General features: G+C 42.4%; 1 protein-coding gene across 1 annotated transcript; it reads right to left on the bottom strand.

Annotated features, from left to right (window-relative positions):
• Positions 1–802: 802 nt before the first annotated feature.
• On the bottom strand, positions 803–25988 carry RHCG (Rh family C glycoprotein). The gene is made up of 11 exons (XM_043987949.1): positions 25802–25988; positions 15370–15556; positions 12885–13035; positions 11876–12023; positions 11247–11413; positions 8292–8429; positions 7984–8120; positions 7266–7390; positions 4964–5037; positions 2276–2371; positions 803–929 (listed from the first exon to the last, which is right to left on the bottom strand). The coding sequence occupies exons 1-10, from the start codon at positions 25986–25988 to the stop codon at positions 2309–2311; spliced, it is 1377 nt and encodes a 458-aa protein (XP_043843884.1). The 3' UTR covers positions 803–929; positions 2276–2308.
• Between the last annotated feature and the right edge of the window lie 444 nt (positions 25989–26432).

Below are 26432 nucleotides of genomic sequence, written 5' to 3'. Positions count from 1 at the left end.
CACTGCTGCAATAAGGGAAAAAGAGGAATACAACTTATCTCCCTTTCCTCCACACATTACCCTCTGAAGTTTTTAAGGACCAGAAAAAATGTGGGGAAAAGACTGGGTCACAACATCCCAGATCCTTGAAGGGATTCAGACTGGAGGTAGGAAGATGGGGGACTCTGGAGTTTCACTCTAAATTCACCTATTGAACCAGCCTTCTCTTCTCTGGGCTGGATTTGTTTCCTTTCCGCTAAGGTCATCTCTAGGAGGATTTTAATCCTAGAGGGCAAGATTCTTGGGTCCTATGCCCGGCTCCATCGTGAAGCCCTTTGATTGTACTTCTGTACAAGCATTCACAGTCTTTACAACGGACACCACAGCCACTTTATTTGTTCAGGCTGGCATCAACAGCGACACAAGAGGAAGAAGTAGGGTCGGCAGGGAGCAGGGGGCCTAGGGAAGTAGTGTAAAGCATGAACTAGCAGGGACAGTGGCTTCACCATCTGCTTGTCTCAGGAAATAGATCCCTTGCAGCAGAAGCCACCCTCTCTCGAGATCCAGATTATCAGCCCAGAAAAACCCCCTAGTCCAAAAAGAACTTACCCATTCTCCTCCCCTCCCCTACAAAAGGAAGACCCCAGACCCTGGCCTCCCATTCCCATGGGTCCTGAAATCTAAACAGACTCCCTGGTTCCATCCCTCTGGAACCCAATGTCAGTCCATTCCCCTCCCTTTATCTGTCCCTCTTCCTCAGTGCTCAGACCTCTCCCAGGCAGCATGTCAGTCTCTGCCTTAGAGGTTCTTTGAAGAGGGAAAAATCCTTTGCTTGGAGGTAGGAGGTTGAAGGTAGAGAAGTGGATGGGTAGAGAATCCAGAGGATGGAGGTGGGCAAAAACATACTCTCGTTCCTGAGGTCACCGAGGCCGAGAGGGTCCAAAGGACACCTGCAGTTGAAAGAGGCCAAGAGCACTTTGTCACATGTCCACTGCTCTACTGGAGCCCAGAAGGGCATGAAAGCTAGGGAGCCTAAATCTTGGACCCTGCTGACTTTACTCTTTCTCTAATAAAGGGGCTTAAGGAGGTAGCTGCTCGCTTTCCCCTTTACCTTCTGATCCCCTACATAACTTGCTGGATGGCCCAAGCCCATTAAGCATCAGAGCAACCCTTGCCTCTGCTGCAGGCCTAAGCCCCTTCAAGGCCTGCAGATAAATTTCCCCAGCCCCAGAGCTTTGGCAGGATTCAATAACAATGCCTTACTAAAGTGGAACTGGCGCATCTCTTACTTAGCTTATGTGTTAACACAACAGTCTTGTGAGGTGGGCAGAGTAGGTATTAGTGCCCTCCATTTTATAGATGAGGGAAAGGGAAGTGGCCTGTTTGGCATAAAATAACTAGAAAGTGATAAAGGCCGGAATAGGACCCTGGTCCCAAGCCTCCAAAATCCACTGCTTTCCCCTCCAAGTTTACCAGACGCCCGATGTGTGTGAAGCTCATTACTAAACGCATCACACCACACACCACAAGAGAATTAAGGATCAGCACATCTGTGCTTCATTAAGACTTAGCACAAACCCCATCTTCTGTAGGAAGCCTTTCAAAGTCCTCCCACTATAACATGTGCTTGCCCTTGGAGATTGCCTTTCGTTTACACTATACGCACATAGGTATACGTGGTATATATGAATTTAATATATATACATACACACATATAAATATGCACATATACACACACAGATAGCTATCTTATGCATATATAGTTATTAGCATGATGTCTCTGCCATTAGATTGTAAGTTTCTTAAAGTCAAGGACCAGGTTTTGCTTTTCTTTGTATCTCCAGGGCTGTGCCTGACACATAGCAAGTGCTTAAGACCGTAATGTTGACTGATTGACTCCCACCCAGGTAGGGTGATAGAAGATTACACTCCTGCCCCAACAGAATACCCATATTCTTTCTCTCTCTTCTTCTGTGACTCGCCACCCACAGGATCCCAAATTCCAAGGGACGGTGTTGGGTAGGGTTTAGCAAGGGAAAAGGCTGTTCACTCCATTTCCCCACCTCAAGAAACCAGCTCAATTCTAACTGGTTCTGGGGTTATGGATCTTGGACTACAGAGGTTGGGTGACGGAACCCAACCCTGGCTGACATGTTCTGCTGACAACGGTCCACTTGCTGGTTAACATCTGCTCTTAGGTAGGGTCCAGGATGTACTTTGCCTTTGTCCTAGAGCAGACCTGATTTCATGGGGTTTCCCCAAACCAGAGAAATTCCACTTCCAGGCACACTCCCACCTGCTTCTCTTCCACAGAGAGCCGACATCTGTGTTAGGTTGCCACAGGCTTGAGGGTAGTATCCTCGCGATGGTTGCTTTTCTCAGCCTCAGGCACCTACATAAAGAGAAGGTCACTGGGCCACCCCAACATACTCTCTCCTAATCCTTTCCTATTGCTCTATGGTGGCTGCAGTGAAGGGGTGTTCCTGATAAGAGTCTGTCAAAGTAATGGGGGGGGGGAACCCAACCCTCCTCAATAGGCATATAGCATGTCATAGGTGCCACCTTGTGGTCACTTAGCATATTTCACACCCCTGAATTGACATCTTCCCACCAAATAAATCTATCTCATGCTCAGGATCAAACCATCCCTCAGCCTAGTGGTCTATGGGGAAAAACTTCACTTGTAGAACTTTTGTTAGGTCAAGATTTTACATCTTATTGCCTTTGTCCAGAGGCCAATAAAAGACTCGCAGAGCAAAGATAGGTGTAATGTGATCTTTAAAATAAATTATGAAGGTCAAAACAGAACAAAATTAGAGTGAGTTTCTGAGGGTAAGAAGAGGTAACATATTAGAGCTGGTTACATAAAAGGACTCGTGAGACTAATACATTCCCTTCTCCTTTTAACTGTAATCTAAAATAGCTTCAACTCTGAATTTTTAAGCAGCTGGTACAACTAGAGAGACTAATAGTTACATAGGTGTCCACGTTGAAGATTGAATATCCCACCTTTCTTGGAGGTGTTAAAAAGTGCAGATGCTAGTTAAAATGGCTCCCAAGAGCCAGATTCCAGTTAGTCAGAGCAGAATTAAAGGTAATGTGGAAGTTCCTTTTTTACGGAAACAGTTCGAATTTTTGGTTAGTAAGAGAAAGAACAGAGTAATATAACATATTCATAAGTTCACAGATTTATATTGGGAAGGATCTGAGAGGTCATCTAGTCCAACCCCCTGGCTTTACAGATGATGAAACTGAGGTCCAGAGAAATTAAGTGACTCATTCAAGGTCATTTAGGGAGTAAATGGCAGAATTTGGACTTAATCCCAGGGGCTCTTATCCCAAATTCAGCAGTCTTTCTGCTGTACTATACTTCCAGAGAGGAGCTATTTGACACAGGTATATGGGCAAACTTTACTCAGGTGGACTTACTGGAAGGAAATAGCAGAGATTCTGAATAGTAGTATATTTTAAAAGTAATGCAGTCTTATAGCTTTTAGTACACTGGGTACAGAGAACTGAAACAAAAGAGTCCTTTAGGGGATTCAATTTCATGACTTGGAAAGAATGACTTGCAATTTGATTCTAGCAGTTCCTTGTATTCTCAAGTCTTTCTCTACCTTTCCATAGCCTCTATCAGTCTCCTAATTCTTCATCCAGCCATGGCTACTCTACTGCTAAAACTTGTAGACCAAGGTCCACAGCATTTCCTAACTCCAGTTCCTATCCAATCAAAGAGTCTGGACCTCTTCCTCAGACACCCCTTGCTTCTACATCAGTCTGATTACTGGTACCATGAATCATTTACTAACTCTGGGACTTACTGATTCTTCATCAATTTCTGACCTATTTGGGGGTCTTTGCCTTGATCTCCTGGACTCTCAATCTCTTGAGTCTTTTCCCAGTGACTGTTAGCTGAAAAGCTCTTAGCTTTTATCTGGAACACCTGAACTCCTAGCCTCTTACCTTGCCTATTAGTGTTCAATCTTAGGGAAAGCCTTAATGACTTTTGCCCTGTTGGTTGGTTGATTACTGTATACCATATAGTAGGTATACAGATGAAGATTTAGCTTATATATATATATAATTTGTAGTAATATAATTAATGTGCAGGTATATTAGCCCATCTAAGTTCACAATCAGGGTCTTAGAACTCAGGAACTAGATTACTATATACCAGATAGTAGGTATACAGATGAACATTTAGCTAATCTAGTAGTTATATATAATATATAGTAATATAGCTAAAATCCAGATATATTAGCCCATCTGAGTTCACAATCAGAGTCTAGAATTCAGGAATACAGGTTAATGCTGTGTAAGCCTTTCTCTACCCACAGGCAGCAGTTAGGTCCTCTTCCCCCCAAGGTTTCCCTGGTCATTCAAGGGTGACAGAAGATTGTTGTTTATGTATTGTTACAACTATAGTTATACTAGGTTATAGAGAAGTTGTGATCTTTCTGAGTGGAGGGATAAAAGTACAGATATTAAAGTTTTATGCCTAAAAGAAACTCAATAAAAGTTTTTTAATCCAATGAAATTAATTTATTTAGGAAAACCTTTTTGAAAATAGATAAGAGTAAGAAGAGCCCCTAACTGATTATCCCTGATTAATTTGAAATGATCTAATTTCAAATTCTAGATTAATAAAGTGTGAAATAATGAGGTTTTATCCCATATTTTACTTAGAATTCTGCCTTGAATATCTAGAACCACACCAGATATCTCTGGGGAGTCATTTTAATTAGCACCCACTTTGCGTTACCCCGGATTAAGAGACCTGGAAAAATCCTTTCCTCTTGCCCCTAAGATTCTGAGAGCAAAGGAGCATTTTTGCTTCCATAATCCCAGCAGCTCAGGGGAACATCACCTGGTGGCCAAGTTTCTGTCCATCATCCTGGCCACAGTCAGTTATTTCCTGGTTTTATAAAATGAAAGCACCAGTACAGCTGGATTGAAAAAGTATTGCTTATCCTTTGGCACTCACCTCCCAATACACTTCATCCTCAAAGCAGTTTTCATCCGAAGCTTGTCCCCAAAATGGAAGTTTCAAAATGCAGCCTTAAAATAAAACCACCCAAGATAGGGTCAAATGAAGAGAATGAACAAGTCTTCCTTCTCTTCACCCCACTCCCTTTCCAAGAATGTCCTTATTCCAGGGATCCCACCCGGCCGTCCTGCTGAGAGTCAGTCTAGGCTGATCTCTGCGTATGTAGGTTTATAGGGAACATGGGAATAGATATATTCAGTTCAAGACTTTCCACAATCTGCAACACTCCCCCATTTTCCCACCCCTACCCCTCACCTCCCTGCATGCACTCTCTCTCTCTCTGTGTATATCTCTCTGTCTCTCTCTCTGTCTCTCTCCAGCCTAATCTCACACTGACATGACCTACAATCCAGTCCCTCCATGTGCACTATGCTCTGGTGAATTTGTACATTTCCATGGAATCCTACCTCTATGTTCTTACCCTCTATGTCTGGGAGCCCATCTCCACCTTCTTACTTCTCATCTTCCATCTGTTTTAATTCTACCTCTCCTATTCAATAGACATCTAGGTGGTACAGCGGATAGAGCACTTGGCCTAGAGTCAGGACGACCTGAGTTCAAATCTGGACTCAGACACTTATAGCTCTGTAATCCTAGGTGATTCACTTAACCCTGCTGGCCTCAGTTTCTTCATCTGTAAAATGAGCTGGAGAAGGAAATGACAAACCCTTCCAGTACCACGGCCAAGAAAACCCCAAATGGGGTCACAAAGAGTTGGACATGACTGAAATGATTCACCAACAACAAAACCAAAAATTCCTACTCAACTGACAATCCTCCACGAAGCCTTCCCTGATCCTTTGAAATCAGTACTGACTCCCACCCTCCGAACCCTAACAAACAAAACTTGCAGAGTAGTTTCCTTCTTAGACAAGTCTCATGTGTCATTTAATATTGTGGTAATTAAATTGGGGATGAGGATAAGGACTGGACCATGATTTCAATGCCCTAGGGAACTCTCAGAAGAGGAAACTCCCTCTACACGTGCAGGTCAGGACCTTCTGTAATTTCTTGTTTTAGAGTGTTGCCTACAAGACTGAGAAGTTAAATAGTTTATAGGGTCACACAACAGTCAGCATACGTCAGAAGCAGAATTTGAACCTCGATCTGAGGATCCTTTGCCCCCTTGCTAGATTTGAATCTCCATGAAAGCAAAGACCTTGGTTTATTTAATCTTTGTATGTTCCCTAGCTTCTATCACAGTGCCCTGGACACAGCATGTGCTTAATGAATATGTGTGGCAATTGAAGCAGAGGATAAGAGGGGGTTTACTCCCTTGAGAGGCACCTACTATCCTGCTCTATCCTATCTGGTTCTTGGGCAGGTGGTGAAATGTGTTTCTTCATCTCTAGTGAGAAAGTTCAGTAGACTTGGGTCAAAGAGTTAGCTCTGTCACTAACAATTGGTGTGACCTTGAACAAGTCCCTGGGTCTCTCTTTCTCTTTAAAATAAACTGTATTAGAGTAGGGAATAAATACCTCTCAGTATTCACATTCTGTCAATAAGTGGACAAGAATTAATTTCTCATCCCCAGAGATAGAAATGGGAGCTGGTGCCATTGTAATACCAAAATAGGCCACAGGGTGGCAACAGCGAGATACCAAATGGCAAAGTGAGGCCCAGATCCCCAAAGAAGACATTCTTTGACATTCACATAACACTTTATGGTTTACAAAACTTTTGTGCATACGTTCTTTCAACTTGAGTCTCCAATAAACCCTGTAAAGCAGACACCACAGGTATGATTATTCACAGTGCCCAGTATAGAGCAGGTACTTGATAAATGCTCCCTGTTTTGCCCAGAAAACTCAGAATCATAAAGTCCTTTTGCCCTTGATTTCATAGCTAGTGTCTGAAACAGGATTTTAACCCAGTTATTCCTAATTCCAAGTTTACCTGATCCACTACATATTGCTGCTACACTTTTTTTTAAATGGTTTTTTTTTTGGGGGGGGGGGAATGAGGGTAAATTGACTTGCCCAAGGTCACACAGCTAGTAAGTGTCAAGTGTCTAAGGCTGGCTTTGAACTCGGGTCCTCCTGAATCCAAGGCCAGTGCTTTATCCACTGCGCCACTTAGCTGCCCCCTGCTGTCACTCTTAGCAGGAATGTTAACCTGCAGTCCAAATGTAACTCTTCTCTAAATCAACATTCTATAGCTGCCATTTCATCCCAAATGCAACTTATACCCACTTCATATGTCCCCAGAGATACCAAAGCCTTCACTTCCCAATACTCACCTACTATGGCCCCTCCCACAAAGGCCATGACCAGAGACACAAAGATGCCCGCTGCCTGGTATTGGCCCTGCTTTCGAGGATTCCAAGCACTTTTGGACCCTTCAAAGTCAAAGGCTTTCTTGAGCCTAGAGGGTAAAAGGGAGAACCCCCCAAGTAAGCTAAGACATGGATGGGGGTTGAACTTCTGGGGTCCTAATCAGAGGAGGGATTCCATCAATGTTTGGTGTTGATGGTAACCTACTTTCTTGGTGACTAATGCTTCTAGGTTTAAACAGTCACCAAGACAATAGACTCTCAATTCTTGGAACTCAGTTTCTTCAACTGTAAAATGAGAGGGGATTGAGCTAAGTGATCTCTAAGTTCTTTCTAGTTCCAACATTTTAAGGTCCTATGTCAGGATTCCCAGGGACTCAAACTGGGGTATGGGATGGAAGGGCAAGAAATCTAGTAGAATATAAAATCCTTAGGGTAGGAACTATTTCATTTTTTACCTTTGGATTTCCACCCAATAATACCTTGCCCATAATAGTTTAATAAATGTTTAAAGAATTAAATGGAAACAATAGGGAAGTAGCTAGAAAAAAGAGATGAGAGACCCTTAAGAAACACTGGGGGAGTGAGCCTATGAGGGTTGTGGTTGTGGTTGGACAGGAATGAATTAATTTAGAAACAAAAGTCAAGGGGGATCCCTATGCCCTATATCCCATCCCCTCCTTACCCTTCTTCTCCATATATAGCTATACTAGCTTCATTGGCAGTGACAGCCCCTACAATGCCCCCAATGATGCCTGGCATGCCATGCAGATTGTTGATGCCACAGGTGTCTTGGATGTGTAGTCGAGACTCCAGGAATGGCTAGGGAGAGAAAATTGTTGGCTGTGTGTCAGGCAATGGAGAGGCCACCAAAGCCCAGAACTGGGAAGTCCAGAATCATCCTGTCCCCATCTAGAAATGATTGATTCTTTCATCCCTTATTTTTCTTCCTGTATCTCTTTCCCCTCTCCACCACCATTAGGCAGCCCTTACTGTCAAGTAGACAAAGCCCACAGTGGATACAATGCCACAGATGAAGCCAACAATAAGAGAGCCGTAGGGCATGAGCATCATCTCAGCTGCTGTCCCCACAGCCACACCACCGGCAAGTGTCGCATTCTGAATATGAACCTGTGGGGGAAGAGGAACAGAATCATGACTAAAGCTGGGCAATTTCATCCCTGGGTTGAGCAGAACTAGGGCCTGGGGCCCTGACCACCTGAGAATGGCCATTGAGAAGAACCAGAATACACATTCAGCCAAAAAAGATTAAGAAAGACATTAGTTAATTCTATAAATACGGTCTGCAGCTCTTTATTGAGATGATGGCTGCAACATACAATAAGGTGCTTTTCTTATATTAAAAAATGGGCAGGGCTTTAATTAATTTCTCCCTGGCAGCCACTGTGATCTGAATTCAGAGCTTTTAGGCATAACGTAGCTTTATACATTTTATGGTCTGTGGGGCTGATGATGCTTTTGTTTTTTTAAGTCTTCTTTGCTCATAGGTAGGTAAGTCTGATTAATGCAACACATATGATACAGTTAAGAATACAGGCAAGTCTAGCAACCAGAGTATGGTGGAGAAAATGGAGACTGCTCCTTAGAACCACAGTCCCAGTGGGAAGGTGGTGGTAAAAACCTTTCTTTTATTCTTTTTTTTTTTTTTTTTGGTGAGGCAATTGGGGGTAAGTGACTTGCCCAGGGTCACACAGCTAGTAAGTGTTAAGTGTCTGAGGCCAGATTTGAACTCAGGTCCTCCTGACTCCAAGGCCAGTTCTCTATCCACTGCGCCACCTAGCTGCCCCTCTTTATTTTATTCTTGAGTGAGACATGAGACTGTATAGACTAAGGACTTTTAAACTGAGCAGTCAACAAGACAATAAATCAAGGTTTGTTGCTGTTTTTCACTCATTTTAGCCATTTACAACTCTTTGTAGCCCCATTTGGGGTTTTCTTGGCAGAGATACTGGCGAGGTTTTCCCTTTCCTTCTCTAGCTCATTTTACAGATAAGGAAACCGAGGCAGAAAGGGTTTAAGCGACTTGGAGAAGAGAAGACAGAGGGGGAAAGGATAGCTGTCTTGAAATACTCAAAAGGTTATCAGATGAAAGAGTAGAGTTGGTGTGCTTGGACCAGAGGACAGAACTAGGAACAACTGGGGGAACTAATTGGTGTAAGGAAAAAAAAAAACCAGCAACAGAACTATCCAGTAGTGGAATTGGGTTATTTTACATTCTCCCTTATGAGAAATCTTTAAGCAGAGGCTGGATGGCCACTTCTTAGGTATGCTACTGTAACGATTGGAATGATGCCACCTGCTGGAGAGCTACTGTAGGAAAACTCCGCCATGAGGAGAAGGTGCCCGTGGGCAAGCCATGTGGCTTTTCTTTGGCTTCAGGAAGTGACATTTGCTTGTGGGAGGAAGAAGGGGTAAGGCTGGCACTCTCACTCTTTTTCGTGAGGACTCAGGTGGAGAGTGGAGCTAGAAATGTGCTCTCCCTTTAATAGATAGATGAATCTAGGCCTTTCTCTTTCTCTTCACCAAATACTTATTCTCCTTAATAAATGCTTAAAAGTCTAAATTCTTGCTAAAGCTTATAATTTATTGGCGACCACTCATTAGATATTTTAGACAGACTAGCTAGAATTTTAGCCCCTTACACTATAGATAAGATTCTTATTTAGGAATGGATTGAATTAAATGGACTCTAATGAATTAGTTAAGATAGACTTCCAACTCTGTTGGAAAATAGCCCCAAAATAGGTTTGGTCAGGGAAATTTTGGAGTAAAATAGAAAAAAATCAGCCTATCTTATAACATCACATTTAATATTATTCTATTATAAATTTGTTATATATTTTATATAGAATTAATGTTTAATATTTAAGATGGGAAAATGTTAATGCTATCAGAATTCATTGTTGAAACCATTATTCACATGATGCAGAACAGTTGGGGTCCACGAAGGATAGATAATATATGAAAATTGAATATTGTTCCCAGAAGGCTCCTGTTGAACTATCCAAATACACATTTGCTACCTAGGGTAGAAGGGTCTCAAAAGTCTCCATTAGTATATTAGCAGATAAGGTTGAATCAGTCTAGCTGTAACCTTGGACAGCAAAGGGATCCAGAGAGTATGGCCTGAAAAGGATGAGATACAACACAGGAAGGAAGAAAGCAATGGGTAGCCAGAAGGCATGATGCTCCAAAGACACATTTCACAATTGTGTTTAGAGCTAGCCTTAGCATCTCTTCTCTTCTCTTCTCTTCTCTTCTCTTCTCTTCTCTTCTCTTCTCTTCTCTTCTCTTCTCTTCTCTTCTCTTCTCTTCTCTTCTCTTCTCTTCTCTTCTCTCTCTCTCTCTCTCTCTCTCTCTCTCTCTCTCTCTCTCTCTCTCTCTCTCTCTCTCTCTCTCTCTCTCTCTCTCTCTCTCTCTCTCTCTCTCTCTCTCTCTCTCTCTCTCCCCCTCCCTCCCTCCCTCCCTCCCTCCCTCTCTCAATATCAGTAGGAATTAGGAGTTTGAGCTCCTACTGTACATCAGTAGATGTCAACCCTCTGATTGTCCATCTGATTTCTACTCATAAGCTCACACAGTCACCTAATTCTGATTTTGATTTTTTAAAAAGACATTTCTAAACCCACCATTTACTGAATGCCTATGATGTGTGAAGCCCTATGCTACATCCTTTGGGGGAAGGGGGGCATACAAATGTGAATAATAAATCTTCGAGGAAATTAATAGATGGTAGAAATGAGACAAGTATATTGATAGTTTTCATTCAGAAGGAGAACACTTGTGGTGTCTTAGGGAGAAGTTGCTTGAGTTGTGACTGGTCCACCTTTGAGTTACATCTTCCTAACCCTCCAAATATCAAAGGAGCATCTAGCTGTGTCTCCTGAACACCAGCACCCACCCTCCCCACATCTTACCTCCCACACTCACCATGTCAAGCTTGCCCTTCCCTTGTAAGGCACTGGAGAGGGCCACACTGGTAAGCACACAGGCAGCCAGGGAGCAGTAGGTATTGATGGCTGCCCGATGCTGGGCATCTCCATGGTTGGAGACAGCTGAGTTAAAGCTAGGCCAGTACATCCACAAGAACAGGGTACCTGGTACAAAGGAAGTTAAGTAGGCACTAAAACCGTTTATGCTACAAAGATTAATTTTAACAAAATGGGTTAAGGCACGGGATTACACATAGTAGGCACCCTCTCCACCAGTTCTGATACTGAACTTCTGCCTACTGTAGTGTCTGCCAATGGGACACACTGGGGGAAATGCGGGATGAGGCTTTATAAGTAAACAACCTGAGGGACAGAGACTTTGTGATCCAGGGAGAGAATGAATCATCCCATAATCCTTCTCTCTTCGCTTCACCACTAGGGACATCTCTGGGATCCCATGACCTGACGGTTCACTGTTTTCTGAGTTTCAGATTGGAGAGCAGGAGGGGGTGGCCCGGATACTGCTGGCTGCTGACCATCCCACCAGGTTGCCAGGTAAACAGAGCTTAACAAAGCTGAATAAAGCCCACCCCTGGTCCCTGCCAATATTAGAGACGAATTTCTCACCAATCATGGCAAAGAGGTCTGTGTAGTACACTGAGCTCTGCCGGTCCTTGCTCTGCTTCAGGTTGGGTCGGTAAAGGATCCAGGTCACTGTAAGTCCAAAGTAGGCCCCAAATGTGTGGATGGTCATAGAGCCACCGGCATCCTTGACCTTGGGCATGAAAAGGAAAAGTCAGTACTTGCTTGTCTGGATCACTTCTCCTCCAAGGACAGAGATTGAGGCCCCTAGAAAGATGTCAGTGTCAATCAGTTCTCAAAAGGCTGGTTGTTGTTTGTCTTCATTATCGAAAAGGACTGTGATAGATGTCATGACTTGCTGAATTGGATTTTAAGTGAGGAAGGACTATGCAAAGTCACCAGCCTCACTCTCTCCTCCAGAGCCATCTGGGTCCAGTGGCAAGATATATTAACAGGACAACTGGAGGTGGCCCCAAATGTTTAAGGCAATTGGAGTTAAGTGACTTGCCTAGGGTCACACACCTAGTAAGTGTCTGAGGTCAGATTTGAACTCAGGTCCTCCCTACTTCAGGGCCAGTGTGCCACCTAGCTGCCCCAACTGATATGGAATATAGGCTTGGGACCATCAAGGTTCCTTACTTTTGGGGTTCTCTTCTCTTCTCATTTTTTTCCTGTAGCCCCTCCTGTCATTTTTTCCACTCACAATCTCTGATTTTTTCTAAGTTGAACTCAGACCTATAAAGGTATCCAGGAGGTTTCCAGACAAGAGAGGCGGAATGAGTCTCTTGGACTGAAGGTTGAAGGGCCAGAAAGGTTCTTGCTTCTGCCACGATCATGCTGGTCTACTTTTACTCATCTAATTTAAAATCACATCAAGGGCGGCAGCTAGGTGGCGCAGTGGATAAAGCACAGGTCCTGGATTCAGGAGGACCTGAGTTCAAATCCAGCCTCAGACACTTGACACTTACTAGCAGTGTGACCCTGGGCAAGTCACTTAACCCTCATTGCCCTGCAAAAAAAAAAAAAAATCACATCAAGGCCATAGTGACCTCACCTGAAGAAGGTTGAGGAGGATGAATTCATTCACTGAAAAGAGGGTCACTTGGAACAGGGTCATGATGAGCAGTTGGATGGGGCTGACCTTACCAAGGATAGCTCCGAAGGCCACACAGACAGAGCCTACACAGAAATCAGCATTGATGAGGCTGTAAGGAAACAGTTTCAGAGGAATTTGTGAGTCACCTTGGGCTGCCAGATAGCATGGGATCCCTGAGGTCAGAAAGAGGCTGGGCACCCAGATGGATTTGAAATCCCTTCAAGACAGGAACTGTGCCCTCAATTTGTTCTCGAGTCCAAACACCTTAACCAGACATTCAAGACCTTCAGTGATCTGGCTGACAACTTACCTTGCCCAGCCTTACCGCCCACCCTTCTCGTACATGTACCTTACATTCCAGCCAAGATAGACTAGCTACTGACTTCAAGTTCTTATGTGCTAGGCCTGGAGTCAGGAAGACCTGGGTTCAAAGTCTGCCTCTGACACTTACTGGCTGTGTGACCATGGACAAGCTATCCTTAGCCTCAGTTTCCCCATCTATAAACAAGGGGGCTGGACTAAATGACTTCTAATGTACTTTCCTGCTCTAAGTCTATGACCTGCCATGCCTTTCCTTATGTCCTTCAAGAGGCTGTCCTTTCCCCACTCCCTTTATTACTCCCTCCACTTCAAGGGCCTGCTCTAGAGAGACCTCTTCCTTCCTTGACTTCCTCAATCAGATGTGATCTCTCCCTCTTTTGAGCTCCCATCACAACTGGTTTCACTTCTTATGAGACCACGTTCTACCTTATATCACAGTTATTGGTATAGACACCTCATCTCTTCTATTGAGATTATAAGCTCTTTAAGCACAGGGTCTAAGCCTGATTCAGGCTGATATTCCACACAAGGCTCTGAACACAGTAGGTACTCATCAAATGGGGACTCAAGATAAAGGCAAAGAGGAGATATAACTAAAGACTAAGAACTTACATGTGTTCATCAAACTCCAGTACAGGAAAACTAAGTCACATGCCTTGAAGTTTATAAGAGATGGTTTCAAGACCAAAGAAAGTAATGCTTTAACTAGGAAGGTAGGAAGGAAAATTTTGACTACAAGTCAAATGGAAAGTCCCAGTCATCTTTAGGGTGCAGTGATAAAGCCAAAAGGTTAAGTGACTTGTCCAAGGACACATAGCTATTACATTTCTGAGGCAGGACTAAAATTCAGGTCTTCCTCATTCTAGGTCAAACATCTATTATGGTTTCATTTGACCATGACAACAATATCGTCAAGTAGACAGGGAAGACATTACTAATTCCCTTTTGAAAAATGAAAATAAAATTGAAGTACGATGAAAGATGAAATTACAAATTTCTTCATTCCTTGACCAATACTCTTTCCACTACTAGATTTTTGAGATAGTTCTCTTGGGAAACTATGCATTAGTACCACACATCCAAAGGTGCCTCTATTAGACACAATACTAGCTGGATAGATGTTTGTCTGATTCAGTGTGGTAGTTCTTAGGCTGTTATAAAAATACTTAATCCTACAAAAAGAGGGGACCAAACATAGAAAGAGTGTGGAATAAGTATCCCCTCCAACTCTCCCTAAGGAAGGGCCAGACCTTCCTGTGGCATCCAGATCCCACCAAAGTCTCCTCCCCTCCAAGCAATCTCCAGTGCACAGAGCAATTGTTTGTACACAGTAATGGTTCAATGTTGAGTTGAATTAAATGTGCTCATTGACAATACAGGGAGTTGTATATGTATCTGTTGGGATAGGTATATGGGGCAATTGTTCTAGAGACTGTCACAATATGTGATCCTGAACAAGTCATGCATTTACATCTCTATTCCTCAATTGCTTATTGTTATTTGCATATGACATTTCATTCCTCCCACCTTCCTCCAGTGCCTTTATTCAAGCTGCTCATCCTCCCCATGCTTAGAATGCGATTTCTCATTATCTCTGTCTCTTCATTCAATCCAATAAACATTTATTAGGCACCCACTATGTACCAGACACTGTGCCGAGCTTTTTTTGAGGCTCAGTTCAAGTGTCAACTCTTACTGAAAGCTTTTCCTGATTCTTCCAGCTGTCAGTGCCTTTGATCCCACAAAATTATGTTGTATTTACTTTAGTTATGCTTTGCTTGGACTTATTTGGGTCCTGGTTGTTTCTTTCTCTAGAAGATGTAAACTCTTTGAATACAAGTATCACTTCATTTTTGCATGGGCAACCTCAAGAACTAGCACAATGTCTGGTACATAGTAGGTCTTTAATAAATGTTTGATAAATGAATGATCAACAGAATTATAAGAGGAGGTAGTGGTACATGATGATTGCTAAGATTTTCCCCAGTTCTTTTACTCTGGTTTCAGATTAAAATTTTGTGATTACAAAATGCCACAGGAGGATATTTGAGAGGGTTGGTTCCTTCCCCCACAACTCCTCCAGAACCCATGCCTTACACTCCAGTCACCCAGTTCCTCTTACTTCTCCACACCGATGAGGATGTAGCCATCATGGAAGGAGTGGAACCAGCCTTGCATCAGTATTGCCCACTGGATTCCAAAAGCTGCAAGGAGGAAATTGAAACCAACAGAGCCAAAACCATAGCGCTGCAGGAAGGTCATGAGGAAGCCAAAACCCACAAAGATCATAACATGGACATCCTGGAAGCCTGCAGGAAGAAAAGCCAGACATCCTTATTATAAAGGGAACATACTATTTAATGGTTTCAGTCTTCCTATGCCCCTAGCCCTTTATTATAAATGAATGGGTCTCCTCAATTGCTTTTGAGCAGAGGTCAATACTCATGATTCATCATCTTGTCTGTCAGTGGAATTCAGGCTTAGGGCAATGTTTCCCTAAAGCCGGTAAAATAAAACCAGGAAGTAAAATATGGATCTGGAAGTAGAAGTGGGGGAATCATAGGTTTAGAAATCAAGAGTTAATTGTGCTACAAGAAAAGATGGGCAGGATGGTTTTAGAAAAACCTGGGAAGATTTAAATGAATTCATGCAAAGTGAAATGTGCAGAACCAGTAGAACACTGAAGATAGTAACAGCAATACTATAAGGATGAAAACTGTGAAAGATCTGGCTATTCTGATCAAGATAATGATCCAAGATAATTCCAAAGGACCCATGACAAAAATGTTATCCACCTCCAGAGAGAAAACTGATGTTGTCAATGTAGATTGAAGCATACTTTTTAAAAACTGGTTTTTGTCTGTAATTTCTTTTACAACATGACTAATATTAAAATATGTTTTGCATGATTTTACATGTGTAATCAATATCAAATTGCTTGCCTTCTCAAGGAGGGAGAGGTGCTAAAGGGAGGGAAAGATTTAGAACTCAAAGTTTTTTAGATGAATTTTTAAAATTTTACACATAATTGGGAAATATTTAATGAAATATAAATTTTTAAAGAAATCAAAATTTGGTCCTTCAGTAAAAATGAGCCTAGTACTGAATTCTGCCTTAATTGCTCTACAGGACAGGGGTTGGAAGTGGGGGGTATTAGGGACACAAGTTCTAGAGCAAGGTGAGAAACCTCTGTGGTTACAGCCAGTTAAAGGAGTGAAACCTCCAAGTAAAGGATACAAACTCTTGAAATCTTGGGTGTTTGTTTTCTCCTTTGCAGCTTCCAGGAACCTCCCCTTCTGAAGTACATCTCATCTCCTCCCCCAGGAAGGATAAAGAGAGCTGAATAAGGAATAAAGTCTGAATAGGGGTGTTCTCCATCTACTACACTCTGCCTCTCCTTACCCTCATTGTTGTTATTCAGTCATGTCAGGCTCTTCATGACCCATGAACCAGAGCATGCCAGGCCCTTCTATCCTCCACTATTTCCCAAAGTCTGTTTAAGCACATGTCTGTTGCTTCCTTAATGCTGTCCATTTCATCCTCTTCATCTCCTTCTTTCGTTCCCAGCATCAAGGTCTTTTCCAATGAATCCCATCTTCTCATTATGTGGCCAAAGTATTTAAGCTTCGGTTTCTGTATTTGTCCTTCCAATGAATAGTCTGAATTAATTTATTTAAGTATTGACTAATTTGACCTCCTTGCTGTCTAAGGGATTCTTTTTTTTTTTTTTTTTGGTGAGGCAATTGGGGTTAAGTGACTTGCCCAGGGTCACACAGCTAGTAAGTGTTAAATGTCTGAGGCCAATTTGAACTCAGGTCCTCCTGAATCCAGGACCAGTGCTTTATCCACTGTGTCACCTAGCTGCCTCTTTTGTCCAAGGAATTCTCAATAGTTTTCCTCAGTCCCACAATTCAAAAGCACTGGTTCTGCAGCACTCAGCTTTCCTTCTAGTCCAACTCTCACAGCCAAATATTTCTACTGGGAAAATTATACCTTTGAATATGCAGACCTTTATCAGCAAGATGATGTCTTTGCTTTATAGTATATGGTCCAGAGTAAGTGTCTTTTAATTTCATGGCTACAGTCACTGTCTGTAATGATCTTTGATCCCAAGAACATCAAATCATTGTGCTATTAAGTTGGACTTGAGAGTCAAGAAAAACCTGGGTTCTAACCCTTCCTCTAATATTTACTATTACTTCCCTGTATTGTTATTCATATTTTATATACCCCTTGTCTCCCCAGCTAGATCATAAGTTTCCAGAGGGCAAGGACTGTGTCTTAGACATCTCTGCATCACTCGCTTTTAGAACAGAGTAGGCACTAATTAAATATTTGTTCATATTGAGGAGGATTATAATTGCTTTTATGCTAGCCAAGGGTGGGGAATTCCCTGGCTTTTGCCTGATAGCTAGTTTTCTAAAACAAAAAACTATTGCCTGCCCCCATGGCTTTGCTATTAAATTGACAAATAAAATTTGTAAAAATCTGATCCTTCCAGGTTAAGGTCCATCCTGACATCCTTACCTGTGTGTGTCATTCTAAGCTGGCTCTATCAGAGACAGAGGAATAGATGCTAGGCAGTTTGCCAGAGGCAAGTTTCCAGTGTTGATTTTGGCTTCTCTCCCTCTGGCCATCTCCTTCCTTTCAATTCATTTTTAAAAGCTTTTATTTAATGCCTATTACTTACTTAGAGGCAGCATGAATTAGAGGGGAAAACACAGGATTTGAGTCTGAGGAACTGGGCTCAAATCATGCATCTCTAACCTACTACCTGCCTGACCTTGGGCAAGCTATTGAACCCTGGGAAACAGTTTCTCTAACTAAAAAATGAGGGTGTTAGACTACCTCTAAATTCTAGTACCCAGTGCAGTGTGGATGGTACAACCAATTTATTATATAGATGCAGACCCAATATGTCAGGATAACTGAAAATTTGTAGAAAATCTAAAAACCTCATTCTATAGCATTTATTTATTTGTTTGGCTTCTTATTTATTTGTTTGTTTTTAAATTTATGGGATGAAACAAGCATCTCCATAACATAATATAATTTAAAAGAAGATGATTGTACTTGAAACTGCAAGTCTATTATGTACAACTTGCTATTCCTTTTAAATATATACTAAAGTTATCACATAAATTTCTTTTTTCCCTTTTTTTCCCCTTTCTTCCCCCCATTCTGCTCTACAGGCGGCTATCATTAGGCACAAATAGGTGTATATATATATATATATGTGTGTGTGTGTGTGTGTGTGTATATACACATATATACATATGTGTGTATGTGTATAAGTGCGTATAATATATACACATATATAATTATTCTATAAATACTTCTATTTATCAGTTCTTCCTCTGGATGCAGACAGCATCTTTCTTTATATGTCCTTTATAGTATCTCTTAGTTCAAATATTTGCATACCTGAATTTTTTAAGGTATTGTGATAGAGAGGAAAGAGTCCTAAACTAGGAATCAGCCAAGACCTAAATTCAAATTCCATCTCTGACATTTGTTATCTTTGTGACCAAAGGAAAGTCATAACTTTTCTGAACTTCAAATTTCTCTTTTTTTTTAAGGTGGAAGAAAGCTAATAGCAGCTGCAGTACCTACCTTACAGGGTTTGGGGTTTTGTTTTGTTTTTATGAGGATCGAATTAGCATAAATTATATATTTTTAAAGTTTTAGAATATTATACAGGGTGTCCCAAAAGCTTTAGTGCTATTTTAAGTTTTTAAAAAATAGCTTAAACTATTAAAGCTTATTTTTTATTATTAATAATTTAATATTTTTATTTTACTTGTATGTAATATGTTTTGTTTAATAAATTTAAGAATAAGTTTATTACTAAAGCTATTAAAATAGCTTTAAACCACACTGACTTTTGAGACACTCTGTATATAAATACTCATTATAAGTTATTATTAGTTATTATATGTTATGTAAATGCTTATTTTCAGTTATTATAATGATGATCATTACTCAGCATTTCAGTAGACACATACTTGGTTAAGGGTGGTGCCTGTGACTAAAGAAATGCAAAAAGATAAGAGTTTACAAGGTCGTTGGGAAAATAAGAGATGCATAGTCAACTGGATAATAATATGAAGATGATTGTGTCTCTCTCTCACACACACACACACACACAGTGGCAAAATCAGTGGCATGTACAGTAAGTAACTCAAGAATTCAGAGAAAGAAGTAGATATGGCCGGGAGTAATCAGGGAAGAGGTCAAGGAACTGGGTCTTAAAGAATGGGTAGGATTTAAATAGGTGGAGAAAAGTGGGATGGTAGTGTGGCAGAAAGGGAAAAGTGAAAGTAGTCAAGGCAATGAGCACTTGTCTAGAACTTAAGTTTTTGTAGGGGAGTATTTGGAAATATGTTGGAGCAGTAAAGTAGAGCCAGATTAAGAGAAAACAGAAGTAACAAAACAAAAACAAACAAACAAACAAAAAACAACACAAGAGAGAGAGAGACTATAGAAGTGAGGCAGAACAGCATGAACTTCATCCTATGAGCAAGGGTGCGGCTATTAAAGGTTGGTAAACTGGGAGTTAAAGCATGGTGATTTAGGATGATTAATCTAGAGGGGAGACACTTGAATCAGGGAGATATTCTCTCTCTTTCTTTTTCCCTTTCCCTTCTTCCTCTCTCTCCCCTCCCTCCCTTTCTCTTCTCTCTCTTTCTCATCTCTTCTCTCTTTCACTTCTCCTCCCTCTTTTTCTCTTTCCTTCCCTCCCCCTCTTTTCTTTCTTCCTCTTTCTCCCTCCCTTCCCCTCTCTTCTTTCTCACTCTCCCTCCCTCTTTCTCTCTCCTTTCCTCCCCCTTCTTTCCTCTTTCTCTTTCTCCTCTCTTCCTCCTTGTCTCCCTCTCTCCCCTCCTCACAGCACCTTTGGGGGCAATGACTTGAATATATTCTCCTTTTTTTTTTTTTTTGCGGGGCAATGAAGGTTAAGTGACACACAGCTGACAGGGTCACACAGCTAACAAGTGTCAAGTGTTTGAGGTCGTATTCTCCCTCTTTTATACCAATGTTATGCAAAAATTGTCATGTTGCAGTAGAACATAAGTTCCTTAAGGGCAGAAGTCATTTTGGTTTTGTCTTTGTATCCCCAGTGCCTTGGCCCTTAAGGAATGTTTTTGAATTGAACTGAATTTATTTAAAGTCTATGTTTCCCGGTTCTAATTTTTATAGTGAGTTGAACATCTTACATCTCGCTTCTGGCTTATTTTGGCAGCTTGGTGGCACTGTGGATAGAGCTCTGCACAGGGAGTAAGGAAGACCTGAGTTCAAATTTGACCTCAGACACTTACTGTGTGACCCTGGGCAAGTCACAACCTCTGTCCAGCTTAGTTTCCACCATTGTAAAATGAGGATAACAATAGCATTTACAACACAGCTGTTGTGAGGATCAAATGAGATAATACTTGTAAAGTGCTTAAGCTGAACACAGTACTCAGCACATCACAGAAACTTCATAAGTGCTTGTTCTCTTCCCCCTTTCCCTTTCCTCCTCCTTCCTCCCCAAATCACTGAAGTGAGTTGCATGTAGGCTGCCTTTTACTAGTGTGCACCATTTGAATTTTTCTATAGATTAAGGAAATGGTTCTTCCACACTGCTGTAGGCCTTCCCAACCACAAAAGGCAGCCCCGAGCACCTCGCCCTTTGGACACGGACAGATGATGAAGCTTCTGAGGAGGGAGCTCCTGCATATTTTTTTCTGTGTCCTGACCCAAAGCTGGAAGACCCTGCAAAGCAGGTCAGCTGGTCCTCAAGATTCCAGACCTTGAGGCAGCTCGCGGTGCTAACAGACCACCACTGCTTTCTCCTCTATGCTACGAAAATTCAGGTTACTCTGTGTAGGGTTAGAGCTGGAAGGTGCCTTCGAGATTATTTCCTCGTAGCTACCATTTGCTATGGCACTTTTAAGGATTTAAAGTTCTACTGCACTTTACATGCATGATTTCATTTGATCCTCAAAACAAACCTGCGATATTGGTGCTTGCCCCCATTTTATAGATGAGAAAACTGAGGCTGGGAGAGGCAGACTTGCTCAAGTAATTGGTAGCTAGTATATTTTCTGAGGCAGGATTTGAACTTGGGTCTTCCTGACTACAAATACAACTCCCTAGCCACCTACAGATGAGGAAACTGACATGCAGAGGAGGAAAATCATTTGCCCAAGGTCACTTATGTAGTAAGTGGCAGGGCTGGAATGGCACCAGGCAAATGATTGGTGGTCCTGAGGGGGTAATCAGAACTCCTCCTAACTTCCCCAGGTCAATCCTAAGGACAGTTGATATTCTTTTTCAGAGAGCAAAATCTCATCTCTTCCTTACCTCGTTCTTCATACGTCGGCCTCCAACTCCAAAACAGAGGTATATCTAGGAATTTTTATGCTTAAGCAACCACCACAAACTGTGCTTCCGGCAAGTAACTTAACTAACTGTATCAACAGTCAAGGAGTGGGCAATGCCTCCATGGACCAGGGCCCCTGGCATGAGGCTGCAACTGGGGAGATGGGAAGATAGGAATCTAGAGCAGGACCGGGTGGGGTGGAGGGGGAGGAAGGACTGAACAGTAGGCTATTTTAGCTCCTTCTTCTGGCTGCAGGCTAAGCTCTATTGTTTTTATTCTGCCAGAGCACCGAGCGCAATTGACACCCTCTAAATATGGCAATCTGAGCACAGCCCTGTTGAACTCCAGCTCCGGTTGTGGTTCTGCTTCAGAGCAGGTCATAGACTCACAGAATTGCAGATCTGGAAGACCCTCTCTGGAGGACATCTCATCTAACTTCTAGCTCAGGAATCCACCCTAATATTCCCGACAAAGCCACTTCCCACTTCTCCCTAAATACTTTTAGAGACACGGGGACTTTCCATCGTTGGTGGTCGGCTCTGTTAAAAGAATTGCTCGATGCAGCTAGAATCTGCCTCCCCGTAACTTTCACTTGTTGGCACCAGACCTGGCTTCCGGTGTGACACGAAATAAGTCCAATAGCTCCAATATCATATATTTACATTTAGAGCTGGAAGGACCTCATAGGTTATCTAATCTAACTCCATTTTACAGATGAGAAAACTGAGACCCAGATAGGGGAAATGTTTAGCCAGAGTTATGCAGATACGGACTGAATAGCATTCCCAGAGTCCTATGACCGACTCTAAATCCGTGCTCATTTTCCTATGCCATGCTGCCTCTGAATATGGCAATAAATATTTAAGGACAACTACAATGCCATCTGGGCAGCTAGGTGGTGAAGTAGATAAGGCACTGGGCTGGAAATCAGGAAGATTCATCTTTATGAATTCAAATCTGGCCTCAGATACTCACTAGCTGTGTGACCCTGGGAAAGTTACCTAACTCTGTTTGCCTCGGTTTCCTCGTCTGTAAAATGAGCCAGAGAAGGAAATGGCAAACCACTCTAGTATCTTTGCCAAGAAAACCCCAAATGGGGCCACCAAGAGTTTGAAATGATTCAACAACCAACCCACACTGTCCCTTTCCCCCTCTACCAAGTCTTTTCTTCTTTAGGATCCTATTCTTTTAACTCTTTTTCTGTCTCTAGACCCCTAGCCATCCTGGTTCTCCTCCTCTACTGTACTCTGGTTTGTTATCAACATCATGCCTTACTGAAATAGTGCCTTCAGCTGACCCAGCCTTCACCAGGGACCATTGGCTGGTATAAGAGCTCTGTAGCAAATCCCCTCAAATTAGCTATGGAATTAAGATTAAATTCTCAAAGGGTATTCCCCAACTCGATGTTCTGACTACTAGTACACCATAGGTAAGCCTACCCTCTCCACCACCCCTTCCTTATATGACCTGATCCTGCTTAAACCGATCTCTCCAGGGAAAGCAAATAAGAAAAAACTAGCCCCATTAATGGTGGTGGGAGGGTAAGGGAGGGGGCTGAATGAATAAAAAGGAAGTTCCTGCACAGGTGTTAGCAATCTCTAGCCAAGAATTGAAAGTAAGTTAAAAAAAAAGTTTGCCCCTCCCAACCTATTCAGATCCTTACGCCTCCTGTTGACTGGTAGGAGTAGAAAGCTGAAATCAGAAAACCAGCTTGCTAGAAAAAGATCAATGTATTTCTTCCTTCAGTTCCACAGCCATCCTGAACCTCTGGTGATGGCTGGTTCCTCTAATTCAAGCATTTAAGACAGACTCGAAGTCATACATTAACTCTTTTAGAACTAGACTGTACATGTTTGGCAGAGTTAGTATCAAAAGGGGAAAGGGTATTTTTGGTCCTTATCCTGACAGTATCTGAAATTCTACCATTCTTTCCTCTGGCATTTTTCCTTCAAGGATCCTCCATTAAAATTCAAATATCGGGGGCAGCTAGGTGGCGCAGTGGATAAAGCACTGGCCTTGGATTCAGGAGGACCTGAGTTCAAATCCAGTCTCAGACACTTGACACTTACTAGCTGTGTGACCTTGGGCAAGTCACTTAACCCTCATTGCCCCACAAAAAAAAAAAAAATTAAAAAAAAATTTTCAAATATCCACAGGTGGAGCCAAGACCTTACACTTGATCTGCTTCAGTTGAAATAAGAATGAGGGCAGATTGGGGGTGAGAGGATCTGAGGAAAGATATGAACATTGAAAAGAGAGGGAGGATCCTAACTTTACATTTTTGCCTAAAGTCTGTGTAGATATTGTAACGGAGGTGTCTACATGTCCTGTGGATTATTTTGTATCCTACGTAAGTAACTGGGTGTGTGGATCTCTCTCTGTACAGACTTTATTCTGATCCTAAACACAAGATTCCCATGCTACAAAATAATAGTCCCTCCCCCATATGTATGTTGATATCTAAAACCTAATCTCCTTTTCTTCCTCATTTATTCTCAGGATTGGCAGAGAAAGCTTTCCTATCCACCAGGCTCAAGACAGGAAGGTGAAGAAAAAAGTTTTCTTCTGGCTCTTTATCTCCCCCTACCAAGCCAAATGGGATAGCGGAGAGAATGCAGTCTCCACTTCTTCTTGGTCCCACTACTGCCATGATCTGGACTTCTCTGGAATTCTCACAAATCGAATACTGGTAGCCCTTGGGTTTGTTTTTGTTTTTTGCCAGTGTTCTCCAGGTATTTCCCAAGCATCAGAATGAGGCCCTGCTAAGACCACCATCATAAACACTTTGCAGATAGACAAACAAAAATTTCAAGAGTGGGGTAGAATCCCTAAGATGCCCTAATGTCAAATCCAATAACCATTCCCTGTGTAGCCTCGATCCTTTCCAATAAGTAAGGATGTTACTGGGGATAAAAGAGGGACTTGGAGGAGACCAGGTTAAGAAGTTGCCCTTGTAGGGCAGCTAGGTGGTGCAGTGGATAGAGTACCGGCCCTGGATTCAGGAGTACCTGAGTTCAAATCCGGCCTCAGACACTTAACACTTACTAGCTGTGTGACCCTGGGCAAGTCACTTAACCCTAATTGCCTCACTAAAAAAAAAAAAAAAAGAAGTTGCCCTTGCTATATTCTGTTCTGTCCAGGACAGAATAGGAAAAACTGGACTTTTTTTCTAGCTCATCAAATCATAGATTTTGAGTTGGAAAAGACCAAGAGATCAGCTGGTTCAGGAATTCTTAACCTTTTTGGTGTCATGGACCCCTGTGCTGGTCTGATAAAGCCTATAGACCCCTTCTCAGAGTAATGGTGCTAAATACATAAAATAAAATACATAGCACTGCAAAGGAAACCAATTATGGTGAAATAAAGATTTGATTTTCACCATTCAAATGATCACCTGAAATCTATCCACACATCCCTTGTTCATGGACTGTAATCCTGACCTAGTCAAATTATAGATCAATCATCTAGTCCAAGTCAATCATTTTGGCCCAGAGACATGAAGTGACTTGGTATGGGTGGCCCAAAGGAGCAGAGCCAGGAATTAAATCTGGGTCCTTTGAGTTCTAAATTTACTGCTCCCCCGACACACACACACACACACACACACACACACACACACACACACACACACACCCCGTTTCAGGCCATGCAAATTCTTCCATTCCCTAGGCATTTGTCTAGGTATGGTAGGTTAGTATCTTAGTGGTACCAGACATGAGCTAAGGTTTATTGTCAAAGAAAGAACATTCTTAAAGGGCAGTGAGAGGTTGAAAATTAGTTCAACATTGTTTCCTCCTTAACCTTTTTTCTTTTGAAGAAAAAGGTCCTGCCTAGACCAGCCCCCCACCTTTGGCATCTGCTCTTATTTTAGCCAACCATTTTCTACTATTCCTCCTTCACAATGAAAGCAGACCTTGGCACTAAGATCCCAGTGAAGACCCACTCAGCTTAAACCTTGAAGGTATATGGAACATGAATTATGGGAATGAGAGGGGCAGAGTTGGGCATTTGTACCTTCTGAGCTCAGACTAGTGCAGAAGGCTAAAGGGTATTGCCTCTGTCAAAAGTGGAGGTGGAGGGTTATCCAGACTCAGGAAGGAAGGTTTGCCAAGTGCAGGCAGAGATTTCAACAGGATCCCAGAGAAGGGTGTTTGTCGGTTGCCTGGAAGGCAAATCCTATATTTTTACTTACTTGGGTACCGGTAGTAGAAGTCATTCTCTACATCGCTGGAAATGTTTCGGTGCTTCTTCTCTTCAGTCCAGTGTGCATCAGCCTCAGGATTGTAGCGCACAAACACCCCAAAAAGGACCACCATGGCCACCTGTAAGATGAAGCAGATGAGTGGCAGTCGCCACCGAAGGTTAGTATTCCATGTCATCTTGGGTGACTTCCCTAGCTGCTGCTCTGGCAGGCAGTTACAGGCACCCAGAAGAGAATAAGGAGCTGAGTATCAAGGGGAGGGAAAACCTTGGTGCTCTGGTGGCTTTGAGGCAAAAGGAGATCTTATAACTCAGGGACAGGGGGTGTGGCCAAGGAGGGCAGGGATCACATTGCAGAGTAAGGTTAAGAGCTAGCTGACAAGTTCTGCTTCCTGTCCAGAGAGATGGGGCTGCCTGGGGACTGGTTTGGGGCTATTCTCAGTGGGAGACAGAGGTCATACTAGGAACCCTCAAGATCTGACCTTGTGTGCTTCTAACAGGACAGGGGTGCTTCAAAGACTCCACCTGTCTTTAGAAGGGAGTTTTCTGCATTTGGCCACTGGTCCCCCCACTGATAGTGAACAAGAGGAAGAGAAAGATCAAGAGGTACCATCTAAAGAACT

Source organism: Dromiciops gliroides, chromosome 2, assembly GCF_019393635.1.
Source record: "Dromiciops gliroides isolate mDroGli1 chromosome 2, mDroGli1.pri, whole genome shotgun sequence".
Classification (NCBI taxonomy): Eukaryota; Metazoa; Chordata; class Mammalia; order Microbiotheria; family Microbiotheriidae; genus Dromiciops; species Dromiciops gliroides.
This window is presented reverse-complemented; position numbering and strand designations above follow the sequence as displayed.